This window comes from Oncorhynchus mykiss, chromosome 31 (assembly GCF_013265735.2).
Source record: "Oncorhynchus mykiss isolate Arlee chromosome 31, USDA_OmykA_1.1, whole genome shotgun sequence".
Taxonomy (NCBI): Eukaryota; Metazoa; Chordata; class Actinopteri; order Salmoniformes; family Salmonidae; genus Oncorhynchus; species Oncorhynchus mykiss.
The window spans coordinates 21,557,717-21,585,367 of record NC_050571.1 but is presented as its reverse complement, the minus strand read 5'-3'; the positions used below and the strand labels follow the sequence as shown (position 1 = coordinate 21,585,367).

General features: G+C 42.8%; 1 protein-coding gene across 7 annotated transcripts in view; it reads right to left on the bottom strand.

Annotated features, from left to right (window-relative positions):
• LOC110504401 (mitogen-activated protein kinase kinase kinase kinase 4) overlaps positions 1–26,768 on the bottom strand; it is a 132,099-nt gene extending 105,331 nt beyond the window's left edge. For 4 of the 7 annotated variants that reach the window (XM_036970522.1, XM_036970523.1, XM_036970524.1 and 1 more), the window contains exons 1-9: positions 26,525–26,765; positions 25,913–25,978; positions 8,951–9,007; positions 6,502–6,627; positions 5,843–5,953; positions 5,303–5,393; positions 5,024–5,154; positions 4,738–4,792; positions 1,652–1,730 (exon numbers count right to left, since the gene is read on the bottom strand). In XM_036970522.1, the coding sequence (XP_036826417.1) occupies positions 1,652–1,730; positions 4,738–4,792; positions 5,024–5,154; positions 5,303–5,393; positions 5,843–5,953; positions 6,502–6,627; positions 8,951–9,007; positions 25,913–25,978; positions 26,525–26,581 (773 nt within the window). In that variant the 5' untranslated portion in view covers positions 26,582–26,765. Of the gene's footprint in view, positions 1–1,651; positions 1,731–4,737; positions 4,793–5,023; positions 5,155–5,302; positions 5,394–5,842; positions 5,954–6,501; positions 6,628–8,950; positions 9,008–25,912; positions 25,979–26,524 lie in introns of all 7 variants that reach the window. The other 3 variants (XR_005041263.1, XM_036970527.1, XR_005041264.1) reach the window with 2 other exon arrangements.
• Positions 26,769–27,651: the final 883 nt, after the last annotated feature.

Here is a 27,651-nt window from a genome sequence, read left to right as displayed (position 1 = left end):
CGTGTCTCTAAGGGAGGGTGGAAGAGTGTTGTCTCTAAGGGAGGGAGGCAGAGTGGTGTCTCTAAGGGAGGGAGGCAGAGTGGTGTCTCTAAGGGAGGGAGGCAGAGTGTTGTCTCTAAGGGAGGGAGACAGAGTGGTGTCTCTAAGGGAGGGAGGCAGAGTGGTGTCTCTAAGGGAAGGAGGCAGAGTGGTGTCTCAAAAGAAGGGAGGCAGAGTGGTGTCTCTAAGGGAGGGAGGCTGAGTGGTGTCTCAAAGGGAGGCAGAGTGGTGTCGCTAAGGGAGGGAGGCAGAGTGGTGTCTCTAAGGGAGGAAGGCAGAGTGTTGTCTCTAAGGGAGGGAGGCAGAGTGTTGTCTCTAAGGGAAGGAGGCAGAGTGGTGTCCCTATGGGAGGGAGGCAGAGTGGAGTCTCTAGGGGAGGGAGGCAGAGTGGTGTCTCTAAGGAAGGGAGGCAGAGTGGTGTCTCTAAGGGAGGCAGAGTGGTGTCTCTAAGGGAGGGAGAGTAGTGTCTCTAAGGGAGGGAGGCAGAGTGGTGTTTCTAAGGGAGGGAGAGTGGTGTCTCCAAAGGGAGGGAGGCAGAGTGGTGTCTCTAAGGGAGGGAGAGTAGTGTCTCTAAGGGACTGAGGCAGAGTGGTGTCTCTAGGGGAGGGAGGCAGAGTGGTGTCTCTAAGGGAGGGAGAGTAGTGTCTCTAAGGGAGGGAGGCAGAGTGGTGTCTCTAAGGGAGGGAGAGTGGTGTCTGTAAGGGAGGGAGGCAGAGTGGTGTCTCTAAGGGAGGGAGAGTAGTGTCTCTAAGGGAGGGAGGCAGAGTGGTGTCTCTAAGGGAGGGAGAGTGGTGTCTGTAAGGGAGGGAGGCAGAGTGGTGTCTCTAAGGGAGGCAGAGTTGTGTCTGTAAGGGAGGGAGAGTAGTGTCTCTAAGGGACGTAGGCAGAGTGGTGTCTCTAAGGGAGGGTGGCATAGTGGTGTCTCTAAGGGAGGGAGGCAAAGTGGTGTCTCTAAGGGAGGGAGGCAGAGTGGTGTCTCTAAGGGAGGCAGAGTGGTGTGTCTAAGGGAGGGAGGCTGAGTGGTGTCTCTAAGGGAGGCAGAGTGGTGTTTCTAAGGGAGGCAGAGTGGTGTCTCTAAGGGAGGGAGAGTAGTGTCTCTAAGGGACGGAGGCATAGTGGTGTCTCTAAGGGAGGGAGGCAATGTGGTGTCTCTAAGGGAGGGAGGCAGAGTGGTGTCTCTGAGGGAGGGAGGCAGAGTGTTGTCTCTAAGGGAGGGAGTCGGAGTGGTGTCTCTAAGGGTGGCAGAGTGGTGTCTCTAAGGGAGGCAGAGTGGTGTCTCTAAGGGAGGGAGAGTAGTGTCTCTAAGGGACGGAGGCAGAGTGGTATCTCTAAGGGAGGGAGGCTGAGTGGTGTCTCTAAGGGAGGCAGAGTGGTGTTTCTAAGGGAGGGAGAGTAGTGTCTCTAAGGGAGGGTGGCATAGTGGTGTCTCTAAGGGAGGGAGGCAAAGTGGTGTCTCTAAGGGAGGGAGGCAGAGTGGTGTCTCTGAGGGAGGGAGGCAGAGTGTTGTCTCTAAGGGAGGGAGTCTGAGTGGTGTCTCTAAGGGAGGCAGAGTGGTGTCTCTGAGGGAGGGAGGCAGAGTGGTGTCGCTTAGAGAGAGAGCTGTCTTTCTTACCATTTCTTTGATTTGAGTTTGGGGGGCAGGTTGCGAGGAATGAGGAACAGGGCTCTCATGGGATGCATGTCACACAAGGCTGGGGACAGAGACAGACAGAGAAACTATGGATGCGTCCCAAATGGCACCATATTCCCTTTTTTTGCACTACTTCTAACCAGGGCCTCTAGTCAAAAGTAGTGCACTATGTAGGGAATAGCGTGCTGTTTAGAATGCACAGGACAGAAAGTGGACCAAGGTTATGAGAGGCCCCATTGTGCCCCAATCACATGGCAGAGGATGGAAGAAGTGTTCTGCAGTGTTGTCAATGTTAGGCTACAGTCCTGTCCTGTTACACTCAGCCTGAAAAATGTATACAGTACCAGTCAAACGTTTGGACACATCTACTGATTCTAGGGGTTTTCTTAATTTTTACTATTTACTATGTGCCTGTTAAAAGTTAATTTGTGGAATTTCTTTCCTTCTTAATGTAGGGGTGGTATACAGAACAAAGCCTTATTTGGTAAAAGACCAAGTCCATATTATGGCAATAAAAGCTCAAATAAGCAAAGAAAAACGACAGTCCATCATTACTTTAAGACAGGAAGCCCAGTCAAAGTTTCTTCAAGTGCAGTCACAAAAACCATCAATGATGAAACTGGCTCTCATGAGGATGGCCACAGGAAAGGAAGACCCAGAATTACCTCTGCTGCAGAGGATAAGTTCATTAGAGTTAACTGCCTCAGAAATCGGCAATTAACTGCACCTCAGATTGCACCTCACAGAGTCCAAGTAAAAGACACATGAATCAGGCCTCCATGGTGGAATTGCTGCAAAGAAACCACTACTAAAGGACACCAATAATAAGAAGAGACTTGCTTGGGCCAAGAAACATGAGCAATGGACATTAGACCGGTGGAAATCTGTCCTTTGGTCAGATGAGTCCAAATTTGAGATTTCTGGTTCCAACCGCCGTGTCTTTGTGAGACGCAGAGTAGGTGAACGGATAATCTCCGCATGTGTGGTTCCCACCGTGAAACATGGAGGAGGAGGTGTGATGGTATGGGGGTGCTTTGCTGGTGACACTGTCAATTATTTATTTAGAATTCAAGGCACACTTAACCAGCATGGCTCAACCCAATTGAGGTGGTTTAAGATGAGTTGGACTGCAGAGTGAAGGAAAAGCAGCCAACAAGTCCTCAGCATATGTGGGAACTCCTTGAACCTTTCTAGCGGAACCCCTCGACAACATTCCGCTGAAAAGGCAGCATGCGAAAATCCTTTTTTTGGGGGGGAAATATGTAACTTTCATACATTTACAAGTCCAATACAGCAAATGAAAGATACACATCTTGTTAATCTACACATCGTGTCCGATTTCAAAACTGCTTTACAGCTAAAGCACAACATATGATTATGTTAGGTCATAGCCAAGTCGAAAAAACACATAGCCATTTTTCCAGCTAAAGATAGGAGTCACAAAGCAGAAATATAGATCAAATCAATCACTAACCTTTGATGATCTACATCAGATAACACTCATAGGACATCATGTTACACAATACATGGATGTTTTGTTCGATAATAAGCATATTTATATCCAAAAATCTCAGTTTACATTGGCACCTTACGTGCCGTAATGTTTGATTCCAAAACATCCGGTGATTTTGCAGAAATACTCATAATCAACATTGATAAAAGATAAGTGTTATTCACAGAATTAAAGACAGACTTCTCCTTAATGCAGCTGCTGTGTCAGATTTCAAAAAAACTTACGGAAAAAGCATAATCTGAGAACGGCGCTCAGAACCCAAAACAGCCAGAGGAATATCAGCCATTTTGGAATCAACAAGGTTAGATACAACACCATAAATATTCACTTACCTTTGATGATCTTCATCAGAAGGCACTCCCAGGAATCCCAGTTCGACAATAAATTACTGATTTGTTCCATAAAGTTCCATCATTTATGTCCAAATAGCCACTTGTTGTTAGCGTGTTCAGCCCAGTAATCCCTCTTCATGAGGCGCAGGCACTTCATCCAGACAAAAACTCAGAAGGTTCCGTTACAGTCCTTTAGAAACATGTCAAACGAAGTATGGAAACAATCTTTAGGATGTTTTTAACATAAAACATCAATAATGTTCTAACCGGAGAATTCCTTTGTCTTCAGAAAAGCACTGGAACGAGAGGTAATGCTGTCGGGAACGCGCGTCATGAGACCAAGGCTCTCTGCCAGACCACTGACTCAAAGAGGTCTCATGAGCCCCTCCTTTATAGTAGAATCCTCATTCAAGTTTCTAAAGACGGTTGGCATCTAGTGGAAGCCGTAGGAAGTGCAACTTTATCATATCTCAATGTGTATTCGGTAGGACAAGCTTTGAAAAACTACAAACCTCAGATGTCCCACTTCCTGGTTGGATTTTTCAGAGGTTTTTGCCTGCCATATAAGTTATGTTATACTCACAGACATCATTCAAACAGTTTTAGAAACGTCAGTTTTCTATCCAATACTAATAATAATATGCATATATTAGCATCTGGGACAGAGTAGGAGGCATTTCACTCTGGGCACGCTATTCATCCAAAAGTGAAAATGCTGCCCCCTATCCCAAAAAGGTTAACACTTTTTTGGTTACTACATGATTTGATATGTGTTATTTCATAGTTTTGATGCCTTTACTTTCTACAATGTAGAAAATAGTAAAAATAAAGACACTCTTGAATGAGTAGTTATGTCCAAACGTTTGACTGGCACTAAATATTTATTGATACAATTTTGGGGAGAAAAAAATGATATTTCACCAAAGTAGTACACTGGGCCTTTATCAGTCCTGTATTAGCAGACCGATATAGCATCTGCAGCGCAAACTCACAGCTAATGCAACAAAACTCAAAACTACAACATTGTACAGTAAGACTGAAAATACAGCATAATGATGTAGGATACAAAAAATGCTTAAAATAAAATAAACCATATAATTACAGCATAGCATATTAGCCATGGACTAGAAAACCCTCCAGCTATAAGATGTGGAGGAGAAAGAGAAGATTGCTGAGATTGTAATGTGTATGGACAGGAGAGAAGGGAGGAGGGTAACACTTACGTGGTGCTCCTTCAGCCATCTCCAGAGCTGTGATTCCCAGAGACCACAGGTCACTCTATAGGGAGTCATCCAGTCAGAGCCATTTCAGATTCACACAACAGAAATACAGACAGAAATACATTAAGTACTCCCACAAACACACACACACACACACACACACACACACACACACACACACACACACACACACACACACACACACACACACACACACACACACACACACACACACACACACACACGCAAGCAAAAACAGCATTTCCAGCAGAGATTGACTCCCTTTTACCCTGTAGTCGTAGGTTGAGTCTGGGTTCTCGTCACAGGCAATGACCTCAGGGGCCATCCAGTACGGAGTCCCAATAAAGGTGTTCCTCCTCCCTATCGTCCTGTCCAGCTGAGCACTCACCCCAAAGTCAACTGGCAAAGACAAGACACTGTGTTTGAACAGATTAAACCACACCCACAAGGGAACAGCAGGCAAATACTGAAGTGACAGTGACAAATCCTTTCCACTGTGGCTATGTGGGATGTGAGTTGAACTTTGACCCTGTCTCCTAGTCCTTACCCAGCTTGACCTCCGCATTCTCAGTTAGCAACACGTTCTGGCCTTTGATGTCACGGTGAATGACGTGGTGTGAGTGGAGGTGAGACAGGCCCTGTGTTGATACACACATACACACACACACACAATGTCAGGACACCACACACAAACAAACATACATGCATGCACACACACACGCACACACACATCACATAATCTCTCTCTCAGAGTTTGGAAACAGGCACAGCGAGGAAGTGTACACTGCTTCAAAGGAGTGAAAAAGAAATTCAGGAAGTTTGTTTATTTAATGACTTCACAGTGTTCCACTGCTATCTGCTACGATGCCCTCTGCCCTGTGGGTCACCGTCTAGCCTAACTCTCAATGACTGTCCTGCCATAAATTTAGAAGAAAAAGCTCCTGATCCAAAACAATAACTCTCCTGCTACAATACGGCCGATATAGGATGAGACAAACTCTGAAGTGATTCTCAGGACCTTTTTATTCCCCAAGGGTTTGGGGAGAACATCCTGGTTAAATGGCTTATCTCCAGTAGCAGTACTCACTCGGAGGACCTCCCTGCAGATGTAGGCGATCCAGTCCTCCTTTAGGCTGTTCCCTTTAGTCTTCTTCACTAGGTCAGTGACTGAGCCCGCCCCACAGTACTCCATCACCAGCTATACGGCAAGGACAGACAGACAGACGCACCACACACACACACACACACACACACACACACACACACACACACACACACACACACACACACACACACACACACACACACACACACACACACACACACACACACACACACACACACACACACACACAGAGGAAATGGCTCAGACAGATGCCAGGCCACCAGCAGAACAGCACCATTTAACACACGACCGTGGCTAGGCCTATAACATCGTCACATCCCACTATAGGCACACAGCACACAAGGAAACGCAAAGATACAACTCATCATTTGTCATTTGATTATTGTTATCGGGAAATGTGTAGGAGTAGGACCCAGAGATTTTCCTGGTATTATTCATGGTGTCAGGAAAAACTCATGGCCCATGTTATGTTTTCTAGGACCATGTTTTTTGGTGTTATAGAATGTGTATGAGCTGTACATACATATAGAGAAAGAGGCTTTCTTAAAGATGATGCATTACTGAGATAGCATGATTGAAGAGAGGAGAATTCAACAGAGAGATGGAGAACAGCCACTCACCCAGAGCTGGTCATCCTGACCTGCACGACTCTTCTTCACAAAGGCACCATAGTATGTAGCTATATTCCTATGATGAGAATATGTCTTCAACATATTAATCTCTAATTTGATTTCCTCTTCTTCTTCCTGCACACAAAAAAGGATATTAACAATTTTTTATATTCAACTTGACAACGGAAAACAGCAGGCCGTAATGCAGCCAAACCAAAACCCAGGGAGTGAAAACCCCGCTTCTCTTGCTGCCCCTGCACAGAACAGTTACAGTTGACTTTTAAGACAAAAATCAAATTAAACTGAGCTGGCAGATTTGTGCTGGGCTCGCCATACTGGTGAGATGTGCTGTTAGCCTCGCTGGACCCATGGGCCTGCCAACACACATGGCAATCAACAGCAGTGGTGATGTCATCACTGGCTCAGTCACTACCAATTATGGAGTGTGGGTTTGGAGTCCATTTTAGCATTCATGTTTACATTGCATGGGGCCCTAAGGATATGTTAATTGATTTGTTTCTTCCCATATGCTCCACTGACAGACCCTCACTAAGGCTAAGGGAGGGCTCATATAGCGTAGCATGTCTTTGGTGTGAAGATAGAAAAAGACAGCTTCTCCTTAAGAAGCAGTAGTGTGTGTCAGGGGCCTAGGCGGGATTTGTTTTGTGTGTGAAGCCTAGGAAAAGCATGATGACACACGTATGCATTGCATTTCCATTCCCAGGGTTTTTCATAGTGTAGTATAGTCAACGGACTGCAACATGACACTGTCTTTCCTGCCAGGAAAACCACAACACCCCCACAGAATATTAGAGATTTGCTTTGACTTGGTTAAACATTTACTGTTGACTTGTTCATTCCAGATTTACAGGGGCTGATAGCTTGTCTGGTTTGTTTAACAATAACGAAAATAATTACAGGATCATAAATGTGTTGTTTTCTGTACCAATACACAGACTTAACAACCAATACACAGACTTAACAACCCGTACACACCAGAAATAGACTGCTATATAATAAAATGAGGGAATTTATCTTCTCTATAACTTTTCCCTGAACGGTAGCAGTACAACAGAAGAGGTTTAAATGGGGAAACCAGGCAGATTCTCTCTCTATTCTCGCCTCACAAAAGGCCTCCCTGCTCCTGTCTCCTGACCCCGAGAGACACAGCAGCTCCATTCAACATAGGCATTTGACCACTCATAGAGCTGAGTAATCTCTCTTAAAGAATGCTACCTCTCTATCCTGGAAAGGGAGACAACCACTTATCTTAACTGAACCTTCCTTTCCCTTTAAATCAAAACAGGAATAAGAGGAGAGGAAATTCCTACTAGGAAAGGACCCGGCACAGACGCTCTCTGCACAGGACAATGTCTCAATCCCCAGGAGGGTTTGAGGCGAGTGACCGGGCCGCGACTGGGGCCTGGGTCTGGGCTGAGGCCAGGCAGCCTGAATAGTGGGAGGTAATGGAGGGGGAGCGAGTGAAGGGGAGTGAGGGTGAGGGATGGGAGGTTTTGGATATGTAGGGAGGGATGTGTCTGTACCACAACTGGCCGTGATTGGGAGTACCATAGGTCGGCGCACAATTGGTCCGGCCTCGTCCGTCATTGTAAATAAGAATTTGTTCTTAACTGACTTGCCTAGTTAAATAAAGGTTAAATAAAACAATGTATTTTTAAAATCCTTTACGTGTTAGGATGATACAACACATGTAATATCAGCAAGCAATGCAAGGCTTATCTTATTAAAACGCAGATATTGAATAACTTAATATCAGTTTTAATGTTATGTATTGATGAATATACATTTGAAACTGTGTCTTATATTCTCTATTGAGTGAGTAGTGAAATAATAATTTGCTATCATGCAGTGTGTGGAACTTAAGTCACTCTAGGACAAACATCATTTCAGATTGCACTGCAGAGACTGTCTGATGCTGTTTATCCTCCCTCAACTCTCAAAACTCGGATCTTAGTTTAAAATGTGCCTCAGAAGATTTAATTAAATCTTTGGCCATGTACACTTTGTGCTATTGTAATAAGGCTCTTCTTTGTTCTTGTTGCAGGCCAGGAGGGCCAAATCAATCAAGTACGTAGTGTCATCACCAGGTAGCTTTATTGCCCTGAGGGAATGAGATGATTGAACTTTCCCTGAACAAACATGGCTCCCAGTGTTCTCACCTCCTGATTGACAGCTCAGGATATAATAACCTTTGGTGCGCTGTGTTAACAGGGCCTCATTTGCATTTCTAAAATAAAACCTCCTTTGAAGGGAAACTCTGATCTGAGTTTGATGTGATGAAACCTTTGGGGTCCCCTCCTCAGCCCCTCCTTGCCTCTTTGACTCAGCAGAGCGGCAGTCACAAGGCTGTGGCCCTCCCTGCATACAGCGTTTCTCTGTGGCTTTGACGGGCAGGGAGGAAGGGATGGAGACAGGAACCAGGAAGTAGCCATCTTACCTCTGTCACGTCCATGACCTTGATAGCAGCCAGCTGTCCTGTCTTCACATGTCGACCCTATTGAGACACAAGGACAGTTAGGGGCACAGTTAGGGACAGAATAGCCATCGGCCGCAACTGATAGCTGAGACAATCAAGGACCCTCAGAGAGATGAGTATATTTGGTATTGTGACCCTAGAAGTAAAATAAGGTATTTAGTGCATAGTCATTTAGGCTAATTGCATAAACAATATGCAGTAGTTAAGCTTATTGTTGAGAAAATAACTCAATTTTATGAAAAATAATTTTTATGATAAACACTTCATTCAATACAGGGCAACAACCACACTAGTAACCACAACGGAAAGTCTAGTGTCTAAGACAATGTCTACCAGTCAGTTGAGGTGAATTGAGAGAGAGGAAGATTGATATATTTCTCCAACTGAGTATGGTGGCTGCGTCCATTTGAGCAGAAAAAGAGGGAAAGAGAGGTAGAAGAGCAGTGCTATGTAAAAATATTAAACGTGTTGGAACCTGAGGAGCAGAAAAGTAGGTACAGCAACTGTTATTTGTAAAAAGTTTGCAGAGAAAATGGAACAAGGGCTGAGCCGAGGCAGTACGTCTCACTAGACTGAACCCCATTGTTTGTTTATTTGAAAAATGGCTCATATCATCAACACAATTTACTGTTGTCTGCAGAATATCATGTACATATGGAAAGATTGAGTAGCTTGAAAATACCACAAAATGCTGTTATCCACCTCAGAACCCCCCCTCCCACCCATGAAATGCATATGAGTTAATATCCTATTTCCAAATCATGAGTGCAGCGAGGGCCAATCAGATGGGACAATTACATAATCAATACAATGCATTTAGCTGCCTCTCATGAACCAATAAGAGGCTTCTGTAACACTCTCCCTGACTGCAGCCATCTCGTCACAGCGCAGTGAGCTGAGGCAGATTAATGTTAGTCCGCCGCACTTTACTGTTATTTTGAGAATGAATTTGCCATTTTGACAGGTGCCATATATTTGAGTTTCTTATGCAGTGGAGTGAATGTAATGACTGTGGTTTTGTATTCTCCTCATGACAACAAACCAAGAGAGCTCTTATCATCCAGTATATGACAGTGCAGTTTTGCTCTAGATGCTAGAATAATTTATCCTCCAGGAGAGAGGAATGATCCTGACCTTTCATATGTGACTATGCTCACCGACAGAATGTGACACGACTGCTCATCTGTAATACAGCACATTTGTAGAAGATGGAGATAATTGAGAACAAGCTTAGTAGCTAGTTTCCCATGTTACAGCCTGGCAATGCTGCTGTTTAAAAAAAAAAACCAATACATTATTTTTAAAAACATTCACTCAGCAAAGGTTAAAATCACACATTCATGGATATGTACATTTATAACAACCAAGCAGTTTATTGGAGACAGGACAACTGTGACCAACATCCCTTTAACAAAATAAGAGGACAGAATGCAGAAGCATATGTGTCTCTTTTGCCTCAGTGCATTTACACAAATGTTTTTGTTCTTACTTTGTCATTATGGATTACCTGTCTAAGCATTTTGCGTGTACACAAGGAGATCAAAGACTACCAATGCATTCAGTTGTATCCAGGAAGGCAATTTCACACAGCTATACCAGGTGTGGACTATTCACTTCACCACAACACCACTATGCTTTCACAAGTCTGGTGTATTTGACCTTATTAACTAAAATGGCGAATGAGTGAAAATGCACGAGGAGAGAGAACATTTTTAATTCCCAAGATTCTCTATAATAAGGATATTGGAGATTTAGCTATCCATTATCTAGATACAAGCTACCCATCTTAAGCAGAGTTCTAATTCAACCTTGAAAATCCTGAACACATCAGGGATAACCTAAAGAGAGTTTCTCCATTGGTAGCTTGCCAGGATTGCTCCAATATATCCCAATGACAATTGACAAGACACCCACTCATTCCATAAACGCAAGCTTGGGGAAAGGCATCAATCACATAGTATTGTGCAGCTGCACTGTTACACAATATGCAAGTCTACGTAACCGCAGTCTTGCACATCCACAGAAATGGGGGATCCTCACTCACTCACATATCGATCCACAGATTGTCTTGAAATAAAACCCTAGACTGGGTACAGTATTACTGCTACACACCCAGAAAAAAGGGCTCCAAAAGGGTTCTTCAGCTGTCCCCATAGGAAAACCTTTTTTGGTTCCAGGTAGAAGAACACTTTTGGGTTTCAGGTAGAACCCTTTTAGGTTCCATGTATAGTATATCACAAAAGTGAGTTCACCCCTCACATTTTTGTCAATATTTGAGTATATCTTTTCATGTGACAACACTGAAGAAATGACACTTTGCTACAATGTAAAGTAGTGAGTGCACAGCTTGTATAACAGTGTAAATTTGCTGTCGCCTCAAAATAACTCAACACACAGCCATTAATGTCTAAACAGCTGGCAACAAAAGTGAGTACACCCCTAAGTGAAAATGTCCAAATTGGGCCCAATTAGCCATTTTCCCTCCCCGGTGTCATGTGACTCGTTAGTGTTACATGGTCTCAGGTGTGAATGGGGAGCAGGTGTGTTAAATTTGGTGTCATCGCTTTCACACTCCCTCATACTGACTGGTCACTGGAAGTTCAACATGGCACCTCATGGCAAAGAACTCTCTGAGGATCTGAAAAAAAGAATTGTTGCTCTACATAAAGATGGCCTGGGCTATAAGAAGATTGCCAAGACCCTGACACTGAGCTACAGCACGGTGGCCAAGACCATACAGCGGTTTAACTGGACAGGTTCCACTCAGAACAGGCCTCGCCATGGTCGACCAATGAAGTTGAGTGCAAGTGCTCAGCGTCATATCCAGAGGTTGTCTTTGGGAAATAGACGTATGAGTGCTGCCAGCATTGCTGCAGAGGTTGAAGGGGTGGGAGGTCAGCCTGTCAGTGCTCAGACCATACGCCGTACACTGCATCAAATTGGTCTGCATGGCTGTCGTCCCAGAAGGAAGCCTCTTCTAAAGATGATGCACAAGAAAGCCCACAAACAGTTTGCTGAAGACAAGCAGACTAAGGACATGGATTACTGGAACCACATCTCCAAGACAACCACAAAACACATCTCCAAGACAACCACTGCCTTGCTAAAGAAGCTGAGGGTAAAGGTGATGGACTGGCCAAGCATGTCTCCAGACCTAAACCCTATTGAGCATCTGTGGGGCATCCTCAAACGGAAGGTAGAGGAGTGCAAGGTCTCTAACTTTCACCAGCTCCGTGATGTCGTCATGGAGGAGTGGAAGAGGACTCCAGTGGCAACCTATGAAGCTCTGGTGAACTCCATGCCCAAGAGGGTTAAGGCAGTGCTGGAAAATGATGGTGGCCACACAAAATATTGAGAATTTGGGCCCAATTTGGACATTTTCACTTAAGGGTGTACTCACTTTTGTTGCCATTTTGAGGGGACAGCAAATTTACACTGTTATACAAGCTGTACACTCACTACTTTGCATTGTAGCAAAGTGTCATTTCTTCAATGTTGTCACATGAAAAGATATACTCAAATCTATAAAAATGTGAGGGGTGTACTCACTTTTGTGATATACTGTATATCTGGAACTAAAAAAGGTTCTTCAAAGGATTCTCCTATGGGGACATCCCAATAACCCTTTTATGTTCTAGGTAGTATCTTTTTTTGTAAGAGTGTACTGTACATGTTGCAATAAAATATAAAAAAACAAGCAAAAAGCAGTGCCTTTGAGTATAAGCATGTGTATTGCTATTTCCTATTATTATCTGCCCACGTTATCGATACGTACAGAACCAGTCAAAAGTTTAGACACACCTACTCAGCTTCATCTGGGATGCATTTCAATTAACAGGTGTGCCTTATTAAAAGTTCATTTGTGATATTTATTTCCTTCTTAATACGTTTTAGCCAATTAGTTGTGTTGTGACAAGGTAGGGGTGGTATACAGAAGATAGCTCTATTTGGTAAAAGACCAAGTCCATTTTATGGCAAGAACAGCTCAAATAAGCAAAGAGCAACGACAGTCCATTACTACTTTAAGATATGAAGGTCAGTCAATGCAGAACATTTTAACTTTGTATGTTTCTTCAAGTGCAGTAGCAAAAACCATTAAGCGCTTTGATGAAACTGGCTCTCATGAGGACCGCCACAGGAAAGGAAGACCCAGAGTTACCCCTCCTCTTACCTCTGTAAGATCATTAGAGTTAACTGCACCTCATATTGCAGCACAAATAAATGCTCCACAGAGTTCAAGTAACAGACCCATCTCTACATCAATTGTTCATAGGAGACTGCGTTAATCACAGACAGTGTATTGCTGCAAAGAAGCCACTACTAAAGGACACCAATAAGAAGAAGAGACTTGCTTGGGCCAAGAAAGACGAGCAATAGACATTAGTGGAAATATGTCCTGGTCTGATGAGTCTAAATTTGAGATTTCTAGTTCCAACCGCTGTGTCTCTGTGAGATGCAGAGTAGGAGAATGGATGATCTCAACATGTGTGGTTCCCACCATGAAGCATGGAGGAAGAGGTGTGATGGTGTGGGGATGCTTTGCTGGTGATACTGTCTGTGATTTATTTAGAATTCAAGGCACACATAAACAGCATGGCTACCACAGCATTATGTTTGTGCTGCATCAAATAACCTGGCCTGCACAATCACCTGACCTTTAACCCAATTGAGATGGTTTGGGTTGGACCGTAGAGTGAAGGAAAAGCAGCCAACAAGTGCTCAACATATGTGGGAACTCCTTCAAGACTGTTGGAAAAGCATTCCTCATGAAGCTGGTTGAGAGAATACCAAGAGTGTGCAAAGCTGTCATCAAGGCAAATGGTATATTTGGATCTGTCTAACAGTTTTTTTCATTACTACATGATTCCATGTGTTATTTGATTCCATATGTGATTCCATATACAATTAACACACTGCCCTTTCCCACCTGGACAAAAGGAACACCTATGTGAGAATGCTGTTCATTGACTACAACTCAGCTTTCAACACCAGAGTGCCCACAAAGCTCATCCCTAAGCTAAGGACCCTGGGACTAAACACCTCCCTCTGCAACTGGATCCTGGACTTCCTGACGGGCCACACCCAGGTGGTAAGGGTAGGCAACAACACATCTGCCACGCTGATCCTCAACACTGGAGCCCCTCAGCGGTGTGTGTTTAGTCCCCTCCTGTACTCCCTGTTCGCCCACAACTGCATGGCCAAACACGACTCCAACAACATCATTATGTTTGCTGACGACAGAACAGTGGTAGGCCTGATCACCGACAATGATGGGACAGCCTATAGGGAGGTGGTCAGAGACCAGGCAGTGTGGTGCCAGGACAACAACCTCTCTCTCCCTCAATGTGAGCAAGACAAAGGAGTTGATCGTGGACTTCAGGAAAAGGAGAGCCGAATATGCCCCCATTAACATCGACAGAGCTGTAGTAGAGCGGGTCGAGAGTTTCAAGTTCCTTGGTGTCCACATCACCAATGAACTATCATGGTCCAAACACACCAAGACAGTCGTAAAGAGGCCACGACAACACTTTTTCCGCACTACAGCGAGTAGTGCGTATGCCCAGTACATCGCTGGAGCCAAACTTCCTTCCATCCAGGACCTATATACCAGGCGGTGTCAGACGAAAGACCCAGAAATTGTCAAAGACTCCAGTCACCCAAGTCACAGACTGTTCTTTCTGCTACCGCACGGTAAGTGGTACCGGAGCGCCAAGTCTAGGACCAAAAGGCTCCATAACAGCTTCTACCCCAAAGCCATGAGACTGCTGAACAAATAATCAAATGGCCACTCTGACTATTTACATTGACACCCCCCCCATGTATTTTACACTGTTACTACCAGCTGTTTATTATCTATGCATAGTCACTTCACCCCTACCTACATGTACAAATTACCATCGACTAACCTGTACCCCCGCACATTGACTCCGTACAAGTACCCCCTGTATATAGCCTCGTTATTGTTATTTTATTGTGTTACTTTTTAATAATTTTTTACTTTATTTTATTTGGTAAATATTTTCTTAACTCTTTCTTGAGCTGCACTGTTGGTTTTAAGGGCTTGTAAGTAAGCATTTCACAGGCGGATGTGACAAATAAAGTTTGATTTGATTTCATAGTTTGGATGTCTTCACTATTATTCTACAATGTAGAAAATAATCAAATGAAAGAAAAACCCTTGATTGAGTAGGTGTGTCCTAACGTTTGACTGGTACTGTACATGTAGGACATCAATATGAGTAGAGACTAGAGTGTTTGGCGGTTGGGCAGACAGCAGCAGGCCACACTATGTGAACAGAACTCTGAAGTAGACACTCAGCACCAGGTTCAATCAGGATGTGGGCCAGGGTTCCCCACGAGCACATGCAGGAGTTAAAATGGCCACCGCTTCCTGTGCCAGAACAGCAGAGTGAGAGAGCAAGCACACATGGAAAATAACAAGACCTCATCTAATCGAATTGGATTAAAATCTGATTCTCTTTTACAATAACAATGGGCTGAAAACTGTTGGGCCAATGACCATATACAAACAATAGAGTTCTAGGCAAATCAGATTTTTAACAAATGTTTTACAAAATTACAAATGTCTATTTCTTCTGTTAAAAATATATTAGTCACAAGAGGCATTGTGGCACATTCTTGCTTTGACCAAAATTATTCTTAAATGTTTAGGCTGGCTGTGTTCCATTGCCACAGGCTATTTTCAAAGGGAAACACAATTGTTAGTTAATAAACAGGGGGAAATGCTTTTGGTGGCCAGACAATTCACCAGTTGTGGGCAAGCAATGCAAGGTAGAATATATATATTTCTACAATATACAGATGTAGGATCTTCATTTGATCACTTTTTTTGTTGCTGAGAATTTTACTGCACCGCAGTTTGTAATTTCCACTTGGAAAATTCTTGACTTGATTTGCCCTAATGAAAAAATGTATCAGCCACTACAAAAATGTCCATTCATAATAATCCCCATAATATTTAACATTTCCTGTTTATGCAGGATTATTTTCTTGCTTGCAAACTGGCTCAAATTAAGATCCTACATTTGTAGGGGAATAATTCCTAGTGTTAGTGAGATATGAGACATTGAGACCTTGAACATGCATAACATACAGTAGGACAATAGTTATAGGTCTCACTCTCACGGAATCACTGCAGAAGTAGCAGATCATTTGATTTCCCATTTCAAAATGCTTATTTTAGTGTGCCAGCAAATCCTTTGAATAACATGTCAGACTAACATGTTCAAAAACAATACATGTACTTATTAATGTTGTAAATATGTTGTAAAAATTATTTCCCCAAAGTCATTATTATTTGACAGATAATGAGTGCAAGCATGTGCACGATCCAAAGCAGGCCATAAAGAGACTGCATGAGAGAGATGAGAGCACATTCCTCCTGCTGATCAAAGGAGAGGAGAGAGAAAAGAGCAAACTGTCCACTAATCAGCCCGAGGCTCAAACCCCTACAACCTCTTCAGCATTTCACACAGCACACAGTGAGCCTGCTCTCTCTGAAACACATTCAATTGGTGGGGGGAGGCATTGCAAAAATCACATTCTCCATTCTAATAAAGAGACACTCAAGTCAGAGTTTCCCGGGGGATTTTTTTCAGCAGTGGTGGAAAAGCTAGTGTATGGGGTTGGGGTAGTGGTAGTGGGTGTGGCCAATGGCGTGCTCTCCAACCTACAATTTTAGAGGCCATTCTCTTGGCCACAGATACAAAGATTTTATGTTTTAAAGCTACAATATGTAACTTTTTGGGAGACATGACCAAATTCACATAGAAATGTGAGTTATAGATTTTTAATTCCGTTGAAAGCAAGTTTAGGAATCGGTAGTTCTGTTCTATGTGTGCTATTTCTATGCTTCCCATTCTGAAGTTACGTTTTTGAGTCTTCCTTTCGGTTTTGTACACCAGCTTCAAACAGCGGTTTAGATGATACAATGATTCTCTACACAATGACACCTTATTTTGTCACATAAACTGAAATTAGGCAAACTATGACCAGGAAAATGGTAGAGCAACTTCTGCATAGTCCTTCTTTAAAACAAATTTCCTGCAATTCTACACATGAGAAAATATTACAGTTTTAAAGCTACACTATATATACAAAAGTATGTGACACCCCTTCAAATTAGGGGATTCGGCCATTTCAGCCACACACATTTCTGACAGGTGTGTAAAATCGAGCACACAGCCATGCAATCTCCATAGACAAACATTGGCATTAGAATGGCCTTACTGAAGAACTCAATGAATTTCAACGTGACACTGTCATAGGATGCCACCTTTCCAACAAGTCAATTCGTAAAATTTCTGCCCCGGACAAATCAAATTTTATTGGTCACATACACATGGTTAGCAGATGTTAATGTGAGTGTAGTGAAATGCATGTGCTCCCTCTGATGTTTCCTGTAGTCCACGATCATCTCCTTTGTTTTGTTGAAGTTGAATGAGAGGTTATTTTCCTGACACCATACTCCGAGGGCCCTCACCTCCTCCCTGTAGGCTGTCTCATCGTTGTTGGTAATCAAGCCTACCACTGTAGTGTCATCTGCAAACTTGATGATTGAGCTGGAGGCGTGCATGGCCACACAGTCATTGGTGAACATGGAGTACAGGAGAGGGCTGAGAATGCACCCTTGTGGGGCCCCAGTGTTGAGAATCAGCCGGGTGGAGATGTTGTTTCCTACTTTCAGCACCTGGGGGGCGGCCCGTCAGAAAGTCCAGGACCCAGTTGCACAGAGCGGGGTCGAGACCCCGGGTCTCAAGCTTAATGATGAGTTTGGAGGGTACTATGGTGTTAAATGCTAAGCTGTAATCAATGAACTGCATTCTTCCATAGATATTCCTCTTGTCCAAATGGGATTGGGCAGTGTGCAGTGTGATGGCGATTGCATCGTCTGTGGACCTATTGGGGCGGTAAGCAAATTGGAGTGGGTCTAGGGTATCAGGTAGGGTGGAGGTGATATGATCCTTGACTAGTCTCTCAAAGCACTTCATGATGACAGAAGTGAGTGCTTAGTCATTTAGATAGTCATTTAGTTCAGTTACCTTAGCTTTCTTGGGAACAGGAACAATGGTGGCCAACTTGAAGCATGTGGGGACAGCAGACTGAGATAGGGATTGATTGAATATGTCCGTAAACACACCAGCCAGCTGGTCTGCGCATCCTTTGAGGACGCGGCTAGGGATGCCGTCTGGCCCGGCAGCCCTGCGAGGGTTAACACGTTTATATGTATTACTCACGTCAGCCATGGAGAAGGAGAGCCCACTGGTAGCGGGCAATGTCGGTGGCACTGTATTGTCTATTGTCCTCAAAGTGTGCAAAGAAGTTGTTTAATTTGTCTGGGAGCAAGATGTCCGCGATGCGATGGTTTTCTTTTTGTAATCCGTGATTGTCTGTAGACCCTGCCACATACGTCTCGTGTTTGAGCCGTTGAATTGCGACTCTACTTTGTCTCTATACTGACACTTTACTTGTTTGATTGCCTTGCGGAGGGAATACCTACACTGTTAGTATTTGGTCATGTTTCCAGTCGCCTTGCCATGATTAAATGCAGTGGTTCGCACTTTCAGTTTTACGTGAATGCTGCCATCAATCCACGGTTTCTGATTAGGGAAGGTTTTAATAGTCACAGTGGGTACAACATCTCCAATGCACTTCCTAATAAACTCACTCACAGAGTCAGCGTATACGTCGATGTTATTGTCTGAGGCTACCCGGAACATATCCCAGTCCACGTGATTGAAGCAATCTTGAAGCGTGGATCCAAGTGATCAGACCAGCTTCGGACAGACCTAAGCACGGGCGCTTCCTGTTTTAGTTTCTGCCTATAGGATGGGAGCAACAAGATGGAGTCATGGTCCGATTTGCCGAAGGGAGGGCCGGGGAGGGCCGTGTATGCATCGCAGAAGTTAGAATAGCAGTAGTCCAGTGTTTTGCTCGAGCGGGTACAAAAATCAATGTGCTGAAATATAGGTAGCCTTGTTCTCAAATTAGCTTTGTTAAAATCCTCAGCTACAATAAATGCAGCCTCAGGATATATGGTTTCCAGTTTACATAGTCCAGTGAAGTTCTTTCAGGGCCGTCAAGGTATCTGCTGGGAAAACCATGTTTCCGTGAAACAGAGAATGTTACAATCTCTGATGCCCTAATTTCGTCCACCTTTTTGTTTAGAGACTGTATATTGGTGAGAAATATGCTCGGAAGCGGTGGATGGTGTGCACGCCTTCTAAGTCTGACCAGGAGGCCACTCCGTCAGCCTCTCCTGTGGCGACGACGTTGTTTTGGGTCGGCCTCTGTGATTAGATCCAATGTCCAGGGTGGAGGTCCGAACAAAGGATCCGCTTCGGGAAAGTCGTATTCCTGGTCATAATGTTGGTAAATTGATGTCACTCTTATATCCAATAGTTCTTCCCGTCTGTATGTAATAACACTTAAGATTTTCTGGGCTAACAATGTAAGAAATCATACATAAAAAACAAATTACTGCATCGTTTCCTAAGGATGTGAAGCGAGGCGACCATCTCTGTCTGTGCCATCTTGCATCATGTAAGATGCAAGATGGCAACTGTAAGAGCTGTTATTATGAAGTGGAAACATCTAGGAGCAACAACAGCTCAGCTCTGAAGTGGTAGGCCACACAAGCTCAGAGAATGGGATAGGGTTGGGCAGTATCCAGATTTTCATACCATCATACCATTCCTGTACAATACTGGGGAATGCGATATTACTGGAAGTGCACACAAGGGGTGCTATAAAAAATATATATATATATACAGTTGAAGTTGGAAGTTTACATACAGTGCCTTGCGAAAGTATTCGGCCCCCTTGAACTTTGCGACCTTTTGCCACATTTCAGGCTTCAAACATAAAGATATAAAACTGTATTTTTTTGTGAAGAATCAACAACAAGTGGGACACAATCATGAAGTGGAACGACATTTATTGGATATTTCAAACTTTTTTAACAAATCAAAAACTGAAAAATTGGGCGTGCAAAATTATTCAGCCCCCTTAAGTTAATACTTTGTAGCGCCACCTTTTGCTGCGATTACAGCTGTAAGTCGCTTGGGGTATGTCTCTATCAATTTTGCACATCGAGAGACTGATTTTTTTTCCCATTCCCCCTTGCAAAACAGCTCGAGCTCAGTGAGGTTGGATGGAGAGCATTTGTGAACAGCAGTTTTCAGTTCTTCCACAGATTCTCGATTGGATTCAGGTCTGGACTTTGACTTGGCCATTCTAACACCTGGATATGTTTATTTTTGAACCATTCCATTGTAGATTTTGCTTTATGTTTTGGATCATTGTCTTGTTGGAAGACAAATCTCCGTCCCAGTCTCAGGTATTTTGCAGACTCCATCAGGTTTTCTTCCAGAATGGTCCTGTATTTGGCTCCATCCATCTTCCCATTAATTTTAACCATCTTCCCTGTCCCTGCTGAAGAAAAGCAGGCCCAAACCATGATGCTGCCACCACCATGTTTGACAGTGGGCATGGTGTGTTCAGGGTGATGAGCTGTGTTGCTTTTACGCCAAACATAACGTTTTGCATTGTTGCCAAAAAGTTCAATTTTGGTTTCATCTGACCAGAGCACCTTCTTCCACATGTTTGGTGTGTCTCCCAGGTGGCTTGTGGCAAACTTTAAACAACACTTTTTATGGATATCTTTAAGAAATGGCTATCTTCTTGCCACTCTTCCATAAAGGCCAGATTTGTGCAATATACGACTGATTGTTGTCCTATGGACAGAGTCTCCCACCTCGGCTGTAGATCTCTGCAGTTCATCCAGAGTGATCATGGGCCTCTTGGCTGCATCTCTGATCAGTCTTCTCCTTGTATGAGCTGAAAGTTTAGAGGGACGGCCAGGTCTTGGTAAATTTGCAGTGGTCTGATCCTCCTTCCATTTCAATATTATCGCTTGCACAGTGCTCCTTGGGATGTTTAAAGCTTGGGAAATCTTTTTGTATCCAAATCCGGCTTTAAACTTCTTCACAACAGTATCTCGGACCTGCCTGGTGCGTTCCTTGTTCTTCATGATGCTCTCTGCGCTTTTAATGGACCTCTGAGACTATCACAGTGCAGGTGCATTTATACGGTGACTTGATTACACACAGGTGGATTGTATTTATCATCATTAGTCATTTAGGTCAACATTGGATCATTCAGAGATCCTCACTGAACTTCTGGAGAGAGTTTGCTGCACTGAAAGTAAAGGGGCTGAATAATTTTGCACGCCCAATTCTTCAGTTTTTGATTTGTTAAAAAAGTTTGAAATATCCAATAAATGTCGTTCCACTTCATGATTGTGTCCCACTTGTTGTTGATTCTTCACAAAAAAATACAGTTTTATATCTTTATGTTTGAAGCCTGAAATGTGGCAAAAGGTCGCAAAGTTCAAGGTGGCCGAATACTTTCGCAAGGCACTGTATATATATATATTTCTTTTCACCTTTATTTAACCAGGTAGGCAAGTTGAGAACAAGTTCTCATTTATAATTGCGACCTGGCCAAGATAAAGCAAAGCAGTTCGACACATACAACAACACAGAGTTACACATGGAGTAAAACAAACATACAGTCAATAATACAGTAGAAAAATAAGTCTATATACAATGTGAGCAAATGAGGTGAGATAAGGGAGTTAAAGGCAAAAAAAGGCCATGGTGGCAAAGTAAATACAATATAGCAAGTAAAACACTGGAATGGTAGATTTGCAGTGGAAGAATGTGCGAAGTAGAAATATAAATAATGTGGTGAAAAGGAGCAAAATAAATAAATACAGTGTGACCAGTGTGTGCATATATGTGCAATGATGTGCCAAATCTTGATTTAGTGCATTATTATAGGGTAAGCATTAGAATAAGCCGCCTCAATATTTGCAGCCATTACGTGATAACATCTCTAGGAGCTGATCCGTCGTCAGTATTGTGGAATAATTCTAATGTTAAGGTAACATTTGAATGGAGAAAGCTGACCCAGAGTAGCGCTCCCTTTATTTCGATGACGCACTTAGCAAACATTCTCTCTGCGTGGTGTTTTGGGAAACGCATGTTACATCTTCGACCGTTGTAGGAAAGATACATCGTTAAAACACTCGTAAGCCTATGTTCTATCGCTATTTGGAAACCGGGCCCTGGACTGTTTTTTGTTATCTCAGCCTGACAGTAATTGTCACTTCTAAAAGATTCAGCATTGAACAAAACTGTGGCATGGATCAGACATCTGCACTGAAACCCCAAGGGGGTGGATGATTAAAACCAAGACTTCAGACTGTACTGTAAAACAAGATGTGCTGCCTTCAGAACAAGCCCAATAAACAATTTCAAAATCAATATTTTCCACAGACGCACATTCCCTTTGACGTTATGTTTTCAGAGCAGATAAATTGTAGAGGAGAAAAAAATACAAATAATAAGATTCTGAGAACACTATGATCAGTATGGCCACTATGACCACTGTGACCACTATGACCACTGTGACCCCTTTGACCACTATGACCACTATGACCATTATGACAACTATGACCACTGTGACCACTATGCCAACTATGACCACTATGACCATTGTGACCACTGTGACCATTATGACCACTATGACCATTATGACCACTATGACCACTATGACCAGTATGACCACTATGACCAGTATGACCACTATGACCAGTATGACCACTATGACCAGCATGACCACTGTGACCACTGTGACCCCTTTGACCACTGTGAGCAATGTGACCACTATGACCACTATGACCACTGTGACCATTATGACCACTGTGACCACTATGACCATTATGACCTCTGTGACCATTATGACCACTATGACCATTATGACCTCTGTGACCATTATGACCACTATGACCATTATGGCCACTGTGACCACTGTGACCATTATGACCACAGTGACTACTGTGACCACTGTGGCCACTATGACCACTATGACCACTGTGACCACTGTGACCATTATGACCACTGTGACCATTATGACCACTGTGACCATTATGACCACAGTGACTACTGTGACCACTATGACCACTGTGACCATTATGACCACTGTGACCACTGTGACCACTATGACCATTATGACCACTATGACCATTATGGCCACTGTGACCATTATGACCACTGTGACCATTATGACCACAGTGACTACTGTGACCACTATGACCACTGTAGCAACTATGACCACTGTGACCACTATGACTACTGTGACCATTATGACCACTATGACCATTATGGCCACTGTGACCACTGTGACCACTATGACCATTTTGACCACTGTGACCATTATGACCACTATGACCACTGTGACCATTATGACCACTATGACCATTATGGTCACTATGACCACTGTGACCACTATGACCATTATGATCACTATTACCATTATGGCCACTGTGACCACTATGACCATTATGACCACTGTGACTATTATGACCACTATGACCACTGTGACCATTATGACCACTATGACCATTATGGCCACTATGACCATTATAACCACTATGACCACTGTGACCATTATGACCACTATGACCATTATGGTCACTATGACCACTGTGACCACTATGACCATTATGATCACTATTACCATTATGGCCACTGTGACCACTGTGACCACTATGACCATTATGACCACTGTGACTATTATGACCACTATGACCACTATGACCATTATGACCACTGTGACCATTATGACCACAGTGACTACTGTGACCACTATGACCACTGTAGCAACTATGACCACTGTGACCACTATGACTACTGTGACCATTATGACCACTATGACCATTATGGCCACTGTGACCACTATGACCATTTTGACCACTGTGACCATTATGACCACTATGACCACTGTGACCATTATGACCACTATGACCATTATGGTCACTATGACCACTATGACCACTATGACCACTATGATCATGACCATTATGACCACTATGACCATTATTACCACTATGACCATTATGACCACTATGACCATTATGACCACTGTGACCACGCCCTCTACCTGTCTTGAGACAACTTCCTCTACTCTACTAATGAATCTGGGCTGTAGAAGACCACTACCTCATGTTTCTCAACAATGTCAACAACTTATGCAAGTACATGGTATCATAAACCACTGATTTGTTACGCCAGTTCAAAATAAATATATTATTATTAAGGTTTTATTGTGTAATAACTACAATACATTATTATTTTTGAGAAACGCTCACCACCTTCCTTAGACTATTCATGTCAAATAAAGGGATTCTGAATTACAGTGTGAAATACAAGAACCTATCTGGATTCATTCTCATTGCATGTAAACAATACATACAGTTTGTATGACCATGAAAATGAACACATTTGAAGGAAGTGTTTGGCTGGGTGATTAAAGTGTGCAGTATTACTGAACACACTTCTTGGTGTTCATTTACAGAGCTAACAAAACATTAGGAACACCTTCCTAATATTGAGTTAAACACCCCTTTGCCCTCAGAACAGCCTCGATTCATCGAGGCATGGACTCTACAAGGTGTCAAAAGCGTTCCACAGGGATGCTGGCCCATGTTGATTCCAATGCTTCCCACAGTTGTGTCAAGTTTGCTGGATGTCCTTTGGGTGGTGGACCATTCTTGGTACACACAGGAAACCGTTGAGTGTGAAAAACCAGCAGCGTTGCAGTTCTTGACACACTCAAACCGGTGTGCCCTGCACCTATGGCCATACCCCGTTCAAAGGCACTTAAATATTTTCTCTTGACTATTCAGCCTCTGAATGACACACATACACAGTCCATGTCTCAATTGCCTCAAGGCTTAAAAATCCATCTTTAACCTGTCTCCTCCCTTTAATCTACACTGATTTAAGTGGATTTAACAGGTGACATAAATAAGGGATCATAGCTTTCACCTGGATTAACCTGGTTAGTCTATGTCATGGTGTTCCTAATGTTTTGTTCACTCAGTGTACGTGAGATAGAAATCATTGACCTGAAGAATGACAAGGAATTTGGAATATGTGTGAAGTCACTGTTCCTGTTATAGGTCTGAAAGTGTGCACTGCACTGCACACAGAAGAGGAAAGAAGAGGAGGAAGCTGTCTGGCCACTAATGGCCAACTCTGACATTGATCCATATAACAGAAAAGATATATTAAATTCAGGTGAGATTTTGACATGCTGTGTACTACAATAACAACAGAGTTGACAGTCTGTCTTTTCAGTTTGGAACTATGCTAACTACTGTTTAGGAATTGATATTAACAGACAACCTTCTTGCACTTTTGAGTATAAGTGGACAAAAATTGTGTGACATTAAAAAAGCTTTTATCATGTCATGCATTCTTGATCTCTTTTATGTTACACCGGATCTTGACTGGGTTACCTTCTTGTAAATCAAAGGCTTGTGCAACCTAAGGTATTCACCCAACTGCTAGCTCACACTCTGAGTTGACACATCTGTGAGAATGTGGCTAGCACCACTCGCTTTGCCGGTCAAGCTAATTTAAATGTTTTTTTAAAGAACCACAAACCATCACTGAAACTTTCAGTGATGCTGATTTCAATAAGGAAGTGGACTCCACCCAAGAGTGTTAAAGATGCTTGTGTTTGTAAGCTACTACACAGTGCATTTGGGTCACCGTTTCTTTCACTCGCTTTTCTCACTTAGTAGTTAGTACTTTCATTAGACCTACACCAAGTGTCACACTAACGTCTGCTGTCAGCTGTAGTTGTGCTACTATATACATTTTCCTTTTCAACTTCAATTAAATATTGAGAGAGTGCCATCATGCAACATTTACATATTGTATTTTCAATATGCTCCTTTGAATGTCAATCATTCCAACTGACAACACATCTGCAATTGTAATCATGATCAAAGACAAGAATAGGAAAGTAGGTCTGACATAAACTACAAACCTTGTAGACTTGCCCATATGTTCCATTTCCAACCACTTCTACCAGCTCAAATATCCCAGCAGGATCCTGAAACAAGGCGACAACATTACATTACTTCACATGAATTGAAAGGGCACAGACATAAATAAATAAAGTAATTTTGAAAGCACCTGATCAGAATAATGTTGGACCTTTAGGTCATCATTTAAACGGAATATTGCATGACATGGCTCCAAACAAGTATGTTTCATTTGTCAACACTTGTACCATGCCAACACCATATTTCTACTGCATTATTATTGTAACTTAGACAACTTTTTTTAACTCAAGTTATTTTACCCCCAATCATTCAGTTGCTTATGAAACAGTTGTAAATCTGACAAAGCAAAAACATATTCACTTCTGAAAGCAAAACATGTACAGAAAATTGCATCAATGGTTTCTTAATATTGTGACAGGAAAGCTCAAACAATTTGTTACAACGTTGCTCACTTTTTGTTACAATGTAGCTGACGTTTCCTTAAATTAATAGACTACAGTTTGAAACTTTGTAACCAACATCGACTACGCAATGTTTACACAAAAGTCAACCTACATTTCAATGAATTAGACGTTGGCACAACTAGAACTCACCCTCAAAGCAGAGAGGTCAATATTGTCCAAACTTCGTGTAGTGCAGTCTCGCGCCATAGCTATGGCGTTGTCGGACTACTGCAACTAGAAAGAGGACATGTACTTGATTTTCCTAAAGTTAACGGTTTCACCGTGTCAGTTCATATTGTTTATCTGCTTCTGCAGCGAGTCTCACTAGCGACCAACACAGGAAACTTCTCATCCAGCGAAACCCGGAATATGCTGAGGAAGCTAGCCCCCCCTACTCTCCCCAAGAAAACCAAATTCGAAAAGTTCACTTTTTTGAACAACTTTCTCCTCTGTTCAAGGCAACATGCGCAAAATAACGCGTTGATTGTTCATGCCTTCAGTTATTTTTATCTCCATATAGTTTTACCAATTACATAATATACAGTAGTAGCCTAAGCCGAAACATGTATGACTATAATAACAACATTGTAAGAAAACGTCAACATCTGCATTATGAGAGCTTGCCCAATCCAAATATATAATAGTGATCTTGGCCTGCAGGGGGAAAAAATGACAGTCCCATACAAAATTATTTATTGATCACTCTTTCACGGTAACATTTATATTTCATGTTTCTAAATATGTTGTTACTCATTAGTTGACAAAATGATTAGCAAAAAAACATAAACTGTGAAATATCAAAAGTAATGTACAACATATTTAGCTGTTAGATTCAGCTTCAGTGCATTGCTATGCTGTTCCTCCAGCTCCTTCCTGACTGGCATTGCTATTCTTAATGAGTGACTCACATGGTTAACGATGACTAGTCTCTGTGACTGTGTCATTCTCCACACAGTGTGACCGGTAGCAGGAGCAGCCCAGGGTCTGTGGCAGCTGACCCCTGAACAGAACCACTGTGTAAGGTCACAGAGGGCCCATTCTCTAGCCAGGACACAGACAATGCGGAGCCATTATGAATTAGCAGAGAGTAACGTCTTATGTTATAACGACATTCTTCTGTAAAGTTGAATTAGACAATGAAAGAGAGTATGAGAGATCCGGTTCTGTGTGTGAGAGTTTAAACATGGATGTTTTAACATAGAGGGGTTCTAGCGTTGTGGGAGTGAGTTTGACATTTATATTTTTATGCAGCCACTCCATTGCCTCTCTCTCCACTG